At 43.0% G+C, this 10,000-nt stretch overlaps 2 protein-coding genes across 2 annotated transcripts in view; one reads left to right on the forward strand and one right to left on the reverse strand.

Moving 5' to 3' along the window:
- The window catches only part of cfi (complement factor I), a 12,075-nt gene extending 6,085 nt beyond the window's left edge, over nt 1-5,990 (forward strand). Inside the window, exons 10-17 of the mRNA XM_069688255.1 lie at nt 8-28; nt 743-885; nt 1,542-1,645; nt 2,050-2,154; nt 2,244-2,419; nt 2,743-2,844; nt 2,964-3,112; nt 5,817-5,990. Coding sequence (XP_069544356.1) covers nt 8-28; nt 743-885; nt 1,542-1,645; nt 2,050-2,154; nt 2,244-2,419; nt 2,743-2,844; nt 2,964-3,112; nt 5,817-5,885 — 869 coding nt within the window. The 3' untranslated portion in view covers nt 5,886-5,990. The remainder of the gene's footprint in view (nt 1-7; nt 29-742; nt 886-1,541; nt 1,646-2,049; nt 2,155-2,243; nt 2,420-2,742; nt 2,845-2,963; nt 3,113-5,816) is intronic.
- LOC138614692 (calcium uniporter regulatory subunit MCUb, mitochondrial-like) overlaps nt 5,964-10,000 on the reverse strand; it is a 4,111-nt gene continuing 74 nt past the window's right edge. Inside the window, exons 1-10 of the mRNA XM_069688256.1 lie at nt 9,896-10,000; nt 9,137-9,197; nt 8,733-8,900; nt 7,532-7,636; nt 7,277-7,434; nt 7,050-7,156; nt 6,761-6,857; nt 6,426-6,542; nt 6,172-6,247; nt 5,964-6,055 (exon numbers count right to left, since the gene is read on the reverse strand). The exon at nt 9,896-10,000 is cut by the window's right edge and continues 74 nt beyond it. Of these exons, the coding sequence (XP_069544357.1) occupies nt 6,173-6,247; nt 6,426-6,542; nt 6,761-6,857; nt 7,050-7,156; nt 7,277-7,434; nt 7,532-7,636; nt 8,733-8,900; nt 9,137-9,197; nt 9,896-9,961 (954 nt within the window). The 5' untranslated portion in view covers nt 9,962-10,000 and the 3' untranslated portion in view covers nt 5,964-6,055; nt 6,172. The remainder of the gene's footprint in view (nt 6,056-6,171; nt 6,248-6,425; nt 6,543-6,760; nt 6,858-7,049; nt 7,157-7,276; nt 7,435-7,531; nt 7,637-8,732; nt 8,901-9,136; nt 9,198-9,895) is intronic.

Genomic DNA, 10,000 nt, shown 5'->3' on the forward strand with positions numbered 1-10,000 from the left:
CTTTCAGAGTACGTCTCCCCCAGAAACGGTATGTAGCCTGAACAGTGACATCACGAACAGATGACAGGAAACCTTAATGCTCCAGGACAGGATGTTTAGACGATAGACTTTGTCAACCTTTGTGGGAGACATTTCGTCCACCCGTCCAGCCATCTCGTCCTTCTTGGTCCAGACCTCCCTCTCCTCTCCAACATGTTCCAGCTCTTCCTGGAGGATCTCGAGGCGTCCCAGGACCAGATGAGATCTATGATCCCTGTGGTGTCTTCTGGTTCTCCTACCAGCTGGACGGGTCCACAAAACCTCCAATGGAAGGAGTCCAGAGGATCCTCATTAAATACATCTACTCTCAAAACCAGGCCAGAACCCAGATTAAGAACTATCCCAGAACAAAGTCTGAAACCAGACAGCAGATGCTAAAAAACTTTGTCGCAATTAAGTCTTCAACTCGTCCCAACATTAGACCCAGAACCAGTCTAACGGACCCCAGCAGGTCAAACACCAGAGCGCTGATCTCAGCAGCCGGTTGTACTCTGAGCTCTGGACTCCATCTTTAAAGATGAGCCCTGCAGAGGAAACTCGTATCTCATTTTTTCGGTCACTACCTAAAGATCAGGACCGTCGGTGAGCGGTCCGAACGTAGATCGACTGGTACATCCAACGCTCCGGTACCACGCCGACCCGCCTCCATCCTACAAGGTGCTGAAACTTCAATTTCAACAACTCCGTCCATGTTTGTTTCCAGAAATCAGGGTGAACCGAGTGCATCTGGAGTCCCAGCCGTACTGCGGGATTCCCAACATGACCACAGCGGATGACAGGGAGGTGGAGGAGCGGGGGCGGAGCAGCCGAGTCAGGAGGGTGGTGGGAGGAGTCCCAGCTAACCCGGTGAGTCAGACACTCCACTTCCTGTCCAAATAACAGGAAGTCTGTTAGAAGCTGCTCTGTGCACCATCATCTCTCACCGTATATCCCATTTAAAAAGCATCAACTTCTTTCATGATTTGAGTCTTCCTCTGTATAAGTCAAAAATTCCATTTTTTTTTTAGCCCATATTGGAAAAAGAAAAACGGGTTAAAATGGGTTTAAAGTGTAATACCACTGAGCGCCACTAGGGGCTGGCACCAAAAAACTCCATTAGACTCCCATTCAAAAAGCATCCACTTCTTTCCTGAAATACAAAATCAAACTTTTTTTTCACACATTCTGATGGTGTTGTTAGCTAAAGTCACTCCTTCTTCTTAGTTTTCTGGAGGTCCATCTGAAAATAATCCCTCATTCATTAGAAAAGAAGATTCAAGAAAGCATCTTTTTGGGGGCGTGTCTGTTTGATTGACAGGCCTGTGGTGCAGTCAGGTTACAGCTATCGGTGGGCGGGACGTAGCATCGTCAGGTTTCCAATCAGATCGGTCAGATCCACCACTGGCTCCTCCCCCAGCTCATCCAAATATGGTCACTTCCTGCTCCAAAGCAACTTAAAGAACCCCAGTTGCCTTTGGATGAACCTTCGATTGAACCTTCACATGTTTCTTGTTGGTCTGCAGACTCAGATCCAGTGGCAGGTAGCTGTGGAGGAGCAGCGGAGCATCGACTGTGGAGGAGCTTATATCGGAGGCTGCTGGGTCATCACCGCCGCTCACTGCGTCAGGTAGGACGGCTCCACCCGAAGCCTCCACCAAGTCCAACCCCTTTGAAGAAACTAAAACTTGAGCAGAGAAACAGCAGATTTGGGGTCCTATTTTTGGAAAACAGAAAATCTTCAAGACACCCGCTTCCAGCCGAGTGTTCCTGAGCCCACGCAGTGATTTTCACTACAAAATCATGGCTGTTTCTAAAAGATGCAGCGCAGCGACAGACTGAAACAAACTGACAAAGAGCACACAGACTAAATACAGCAGGGAGGGAAGGACAACGAGGGACAGGTGAAACTAATCAGGGCGGAATCTGCACTTTATGATTGAGCTTTGTAGTCGCGGTGGTGCAGCTGGGATTTCACTGACGGGACATTTGTAGGGGTAGAAGTCGCGTTAACGCCGATGTGTCTTCTTTTAGGCCCAACCCGTCGGCCTTCAGAGTGAAGTTTTCTCTCTGGAAGAAGTTTCGAGCTCAGGACACGACTGACAGCGTTCCCGTCGAAGAGATTCTCATCCATCCGAAGTAAGAGTCGATAACTGAACCTCCATCAGCCGCTACGCAAATTCCTAACAGGAGGGGCAAACTTTTCTTTTGTCTTCAACGTCCCGCAGATACGTCGCCAACACATACGAGAATGACATCGCTCTGGTGAAACTGCGGAAGATCCCTCAGAAGGATATCTGCCTGGAGGAGAACCCGGCCGTCAGCGCCGTCTGCGTTCCCTGGTCCGAACACCTGTTCCAGCCCAACCACACCTGCAGCATCTCCGGGTGGGGACGCACGGCAGGTACAGACCGTAACCAAGCTGCTGTGGTCCTCGAAGAGAGCAGAAACACGCCGCGTAAAACCCAAATAAACTATTTACAGGCACCAGAAACGGCTTTGAAGGAAGTCGGAAAACAACTAAACAACGTTTGCACTTATTTTAACCATCAGAACTGATCTGAACTCAGTTTTTGATGATCAGACAGATCTGCTGCTTCAACGCAGGTTTTTGTGGATCAAAGATGATTTCCTGCATCGTTGGACCTTCAGTGGGTCAAATCATCCGTTAACTCGAACGCTGTCGCAGATCTTTGTTTGTTAAAATGTGGACGACTTTGTGTGCAGACGGCCGATCAGCTCAGGTTCTGCTGTGGGCCAACGTGTCCCTCATCGCAGACTGTCAGAGGTTCTACAAGGACCGCTTCAAACCGGGCATGATGTGTGCAGGTGGGTGAGCTGACGGGATGTTCACAGCTGCTCTGTAGGCAGCATACACACCTGTGTGTGTGTGTGTGTGTGTGTGTGTGTGTGTGTGTGTGTGTGTGTGTGTGTGTGTGTGTGTGCAGGTGATCTGGATGGCAGTGTGGACTCCTGTCAGGGTGACAGCGGCGGTCCTCTGGTTTGTCAGGACTCTCGTGGACTCTCGTACCTGTGGGGCATCGTCAGCTGGGGCGAGAGGTGCGGACAGCCGGGATTCCCCGGAGTTTATACGCAGGTAGCAAACACACCTTTATACTTCCATAAAGAAGGAATCTGTGTTTACACAGGAAAGATATACGTGGAACATGTTTACAAAACCATATCGGAAAAAGTTGGGCCGTTGTGTGAAATGTAAATAAAAAAGAGAATGTGATGATTTTTAAATCACATAAACTAATATTTAATTCAAAATAGACCAAAGACAACATATCACATGTTGAAATTATACAAATTCATTGTTTTATTAAAAATATTTGCTCATTTATAGTTTGATGCCATGTTGACCACTGTGCTGCATCACCTCTATTTTGAAAGATTAAAAAAGACGTTTTTTAAAGTGAATCACCATCAAACATATAAGTTGCTTTAATACATGAAATCAGTTCATGTTCATAGTGTTACAAAACAAAAGCAATTAAAATAAAATGATTTGGTTTCCCTCTGGTTGATATAAATTTATATTAATTGACATGAATTGATATATTTGATATGAATTGATATAGATTGACATGATTTTGACATAAATTGACATGAATTGATATGAATTGACATGAATTGATATGGGTTGATATGAATTGACATAATTGATATAAATTGACATGAATTGATATAAATTGACATGAATTGATATGAATTGACATGAATTGATATGGGTTGATATGAATTGACATAATTGATATAAATTGACATGAATTGATATAAATTGACATGAATTGATATTAATTTATATAAATTGAAATGAATTTATATGAATCGACATTAATTGATATGAATTAACAAGAATTGACATGAATTGATATACATTGATATAAATTGACATGAATTGATATGAATTGACATGAATTGATATAAATTGATATGAATTGACATGAATTGCTATAAATTTATATGAAATTGATATAATTGATATGAATTGACATTAATTGACATGAATCGACATGAATTGACATAATTAACATGATTTGATATAAATTGACATGAAATAACACGAATTGATATAAATTGACATGAATTGATATAAATTTATATGAATTGACATGAATTGATATGAATTGACATACATTGACATGAATTGATATAAATTGACATGAATTGATATAAATTGATATGAATTGACATGAATTGATATAAATTGACATGAATTGATATGAATTGACATGAATTGCTATAAATTGATATGAAATTGATATGAATTGACATGAATCGACATGAATTGACATGAATTGATATAATTGACATAAATTGATATGAATTGACATGAATTGATATAAATTGACATGAATTGATATTACTTTATATAAATTGACATGAATTGATATGAATTGACATGAATTGATATGAATTAACATGAATTGATATACATTGACATGAATTGATATGAATTAACACAATTGATATAAATTGACATGAATTGATATAAATTTATATGAATTAACATGAATTGACATGAATTGATATGAATTGATATACATTGATATGAATTGACATAATTGACATGAATTGACATGAATTTATATGAATTAACACAATTGATATAAATTGACATGAATTGATATAATTTTATATGAATTGACATGAATTGATATGAATTGACATACATTGACATGAATTGATATGAATTAACACAATTGATATAAATTGACATGAATTGATATAAATTTATATAAATTGACATGAATTGATATAAATTGACATGAATTGATATAATTGATAATTGATATTAATTGACATTAATCGATATAATTGACATAAATTGACATGAATTGATATGAATTAATATACATTGATATGAATTGACATAATTGACATGAATTGACATGAATTGATATGAATTAACACGAATTGATATAATTGACATGAATTGATATAATTGACGTGCATTGATATAAATTGACATGAATTGACATGAATTGATATAAATTTACCTGAATCGATATAAATTGACATGAATTGATATGAATTGACGTGAATTGATATAATTGACATGAATTGATATTACTTTATATAAATTGACATGAATTGATGAATTGACATTAATTGATATGAATTAACATGAATTGACATTAATTGATATACATTGACATGAATTTATATGAATTAACACAATTGATATAAATTGACATGAATTGATATAAATTTATATGAATTGACATGAATTGATATGAATTGACATACATTGACATGAATTGATATGAATTAACACAATTGATATAAATTGACATGAATTGATATAAATTTATATAAATTGACATGAATTGATATAAATTGACATGAATTGATATAATTGATATGAATTGACATTAATTGACATGAATCGATATAATTGACATAAATTGATATGAATTGACATGAATTGATATAAATTGACATGAATTTATATAAATTGATATTACTTTATATAAATTGACATGAATTTATATGAATTGACATGAATTGATATGAATTAATATGAATTGATATACATTGATATGAATTGACATAATTGACATGAATTGACATGAATTTATATGAATTAACACGAATTGATATAATTGACATGAATTGATATAATTGACGTGAATTGATATAAATTGACATGAATTGATATAAATTGACCTGAATCGATATAAATTGACATGAATTGATATGAATTGACGTGAATTGATGTGAATTGATATGAATTGACGTGAATTGACATGAATTGATATGAATTGATATGAGGGTGACTTGTTGATTTGCAGGTTGCTCATTACTTTGACTGGATCAGACTTTACACCGGGTGGCCGGCCATCACCAAGTTCAACTCCTGATCCAACGAACTGTCCGTTAAACTCAACGTTTATATCTTCATCTAAACTCTGCTGTGTATCTACATTTATATATGCTGTGAAAATATACACGGTTTGAAGGAAAAAGGTTTCTGCTGCGTCTCATTTCTATCGGATCACATCAGTGTTCAGTTTCTCTGCTGATTCAGAATCTGAAAATATAGAAATGAAAGGAAACAAGAAGACGTTTGACGTTATTTTTTTGGACTGCAGAGACACTGAGGAACGTTTTATAAAAGTGAACAGAAAGAAGATTATTTAAAGTTACATCAGTGACGTCTCAGGTGATCGACCGGCAGCTGCAGTCGGATGGCGCTCTGCAGCCTCCTGAGATCTGCTTCCACCTGAACACACACACACACACACACACACACACACACACACACACACACACACACACACACACAGGTCACTTATCGGTTTTTAATATCAATAACAGAAAGCTTAAGTTTCCTCTCAAATCCATCTAAATTGATTCTGTGTGTGACTGAAGTTGATGAAGGTCCTTCTGAAGGTCGTCACCTTCGCCAGCTCGTCTTTGAGCTCATTGTATTTTTGCACGTCGAGTTTCTGTTGCGACGCCCTCTGGTGGAGGAAGTGGAGGAACTGCCGATCCCTCACAGCCGGACAGATGAAGTCCTGCAGACACACAAACCCACAGCCGGGACGTCAGACCGCCACATCCGGGAACTTTGGCTTCCAACTCGACCCCGCCCCCTTTTGGGGATGAATGAGTGACAGTCGCCATCGGTATATCCAGACTTGGTCCTCACAAAGACTGTAAGACAACACACACACACACACACACACACACACACACACACACACACACACACACACACATTCGGGGCTTTTACCTGTTTTGTGAGGACGTAGTAGGCGAAGAAGATAATGCTGGTGGTGCAGGAGATGAAGTAGGTGACCGGCTCCATGATGTCCCAGGGAAACACATTCCTGATGCACGCACACACACGCACACACACACACACACACACACACACACACACACACACACACACACACACACACACACACACACACACACACACACACACACACACACACACACACACACGCGCACACACATTACCACAGACTACCTGACTGCAGCAAACAGGAAGTGAGTTTACGTGGTGTGTTCGTTACCAGGTGAGGTAACCCAGGAATCCTCCCTGCAGCGACAGGTAGGCAAGCCCCGCCCACCCCAGCATGGACGTTTTAGACTCCGCCTCCCGCACCAACTGGACTTTCAACTGCGTTTGAGAAAAACAACAACCAAAACAACCATGTTAATTTGCCATGCATTGCATTGTGGGACTGCTGCTGAATGTTTAATGGCTGATTAGCGTGTTTAGCGTGTGGCGGTGCTTTACGGCCTCCAGCGGCTGCAGCTGCTGCCCGAGCTGCTCCTTCATCATCAGCAGCTCCGAGTGTTCGACGTGCAGCTGCTGAGGAAGACTCAGAGCCGAGTGCAGCAGGTGGACCACGTACTTCATGTCGTCCAGACCCAGGACGTGTTCGTGAGACGAGCCTGCGGTGGACAGAAGCAGGACGTCAGCGCCAGTCCTCAATGCCTCTGAGGAGGATGTGCGGCGCCCCCCGGAGGCCTCGCGGCGTACCGGCCGTACCTTCTCCAAGAGAGCGCACGTTGTGAGTGACGTCGTTGATGGCGAGCTGGAAGTCTTTATTCAGAACAGTTTCCATGTACGTGCACGAGGAGATTCTTTGTCCGTCTGAGGGGACAGAGACACGATTACAGGAGCGGGAACGATGTCACATTAAATCCAAGACGCCGCAGATAAGAGACCAATCATCATCATCATCATCGTCATCGTCGAGAAGCTGTCAATCACAGCTGCAGAGGCTCCGTGTGATGCACTCTGTCGTCCTATTGGTCGACCAACACGCTGTCCTTCAGTGACGTCACGCTACGCGACCTGCTTCACGTTCCCGACGGTCATATTCTGGCCGGACGTCGGAAATTTGCCTACGATGACTAAATCATGTCCGAACGGGTCCGAACTCGTAAAGTGTGATCCGGCTTCAGTCACGTTTTACAGTTCTGGAACTTTGTGTGGACTGAAATCTCACAACCTGCACATTACGTGTGAAAACTGTGTTTACCGGCGGTGAGCAGAGCGGCGGTGTGTTTACAGGCGGTGTGTTTACCGGCGGTGTGTTTACCGGCGGTGTGTTTACAGGCGGTGTGTTTACCGGCGGTGTGTTTACAGGCGGTGTGTTTACCGGTGGTGTGTTTACAGGCGGTGTGTTTACAGGCGGTGTGTTTACCGGCGGTGTGTTTACAGGCGGTGTGTTTACAGGCGGTGTGTTTACCGGCGGTGTGTTTACAGGCGGTGTGTTTACCGGCGGTGTGTTTACAGGTGGTGTGTTTACAGGCGGTGAGCAGAGCGGCGGTGTGTTTACCGGTGGTGTGTTTACCGGCGGTGTGTTTACAGGCGGTGTGTTTACAGGCGGTGTGTTTACAGGCGGTGTGTTTACCGGCGGTGTGTTTACAGGCGGTGTGTTTACAGGCGGTGTGTTTACAGGCGGTGTGTTTACAGGCGGTGTGTTTACCGGCGGTGTGTTTACAGGCGGTGTGTTTACAGGCGGTGTGTTTACCAGCGGTGTGTTTACAGGCGGTGTGTTTACAGGCGGTGTGTTTACCAGCGGTGTGTTTACAGGCGGTGTGTTTACAGGCGGTGAGCAGAGCGGCGGTGTGTTTACCGGTGGTGTGTTTACCGGCGGTGTGTTTACAGGCGGTGTGTTTACCGGCGGTGTGTTTACCGGCGGTGTGTTTACAGGCGGTGTGTTTACAGGCAGTGTGTTTACCAGCGGTGAGCAGAGCGGCGGTGTGCACCCCGGGGTCCTTGGCGGTGATGTCCCGGAGGAGGTCACCCACTGTGGTCAACATGGGCGTCAGAGTGAAGCGACACTCCCGCCCGGCGGGGAGGCGCAGAGAGAGGACGGGGCGGCCGAAGCTGTGACGGACCGACACATCTGACGGAGACAGAAACACACTTCAGACAGAAATCTGAACATTTGAGTCCATGTACGTTTTGGGAATCGTTTCCGGGCGTCGCACTCTGCAGGACGTCCTCCAATTCATCTGAAAGTATCGGAGCATCCTTCAACCGTTATGTTTAATACGTTTATCTTCACGTTCGGTTGAAACTCTTTTGTTTGTGGGCTAAAACGTAGAAACGTTGTTACGGAACTTTAATCAGAAAGTTTACCTTTGGATGGAGGTTCACTGCTGTAGCTGGAAACACCACCCGCAGACCAGACTGAACCGGCCTGAGACAAGAAGACATTATTAGAGTCACATCTTTGACACCGTTCACATTTCAGTTACCCAACGTTTCCTTCAGTGAGATGAACATGCGACCGCAGCAGGTTCAGGTGCTCGAAAACAAACTGAGGTTACTGAGACACGCTGAATGGGCTTAACACACACACACACACACACACACACACACACACACACACACACACACACACACACACACACACACACACACACACACACACACACACACACACACACACACACACACACACACACACACACACACTCTCTCTCACACACTCTCTCACACACACACACACACACACACACACACACACACACACACACACACACACACACACGTCTTAGTCTTTCTACACGTATGGGACAAAAACAAATGCCCTGAGACTGCAGGACTGTCCTGGGACAGCGGTCCCCACAGTGACCAGGCTGTAACCTGGTTCACCGGAACATTTCTGTCGGGACTCGAAGCAGAACGGATGTGGTATTTTTTACACGTAACAATAAGAGTTGTCGTGAGTGACACCTTGTTTTTATTGTTGTTAAATTCAGAGCTCTGACACAGAGGACGTGAAGTTTCATCAAGTCTCTAAACATGGATGTTTGATTTCTTGTGTTTGAGGCTGTCCAGACTTTTAGTTTAATGAGTTCCTGCTTTCTGGCTTTATTTAAAAGTTCAACTTACCACGGAGATTCTTTTGTTTCGAGAGCAGCTGAAACCGAACCTGCAGAGAAATCTGGACGCGAACATGATCCAAACTCTGCCTGCGGAGAGAAGACGAAGAACCCG

This window comes from Brachyistius frenatus, unplaced genomic scaffold, assembly GCF_029030835.1.
Source record: "Brachyistius frenatus isolate BFR_SWC_R1_liver_20210118 unplaced genomic scaffold, ASM2903083v1 Contig_551, whole genome shotgun sequence".
NCBI lineage: Eukaryota > Metazoa > Chordata > Actinopteri > Embiotocidae > Brachyistius > Brachyistius frenatus.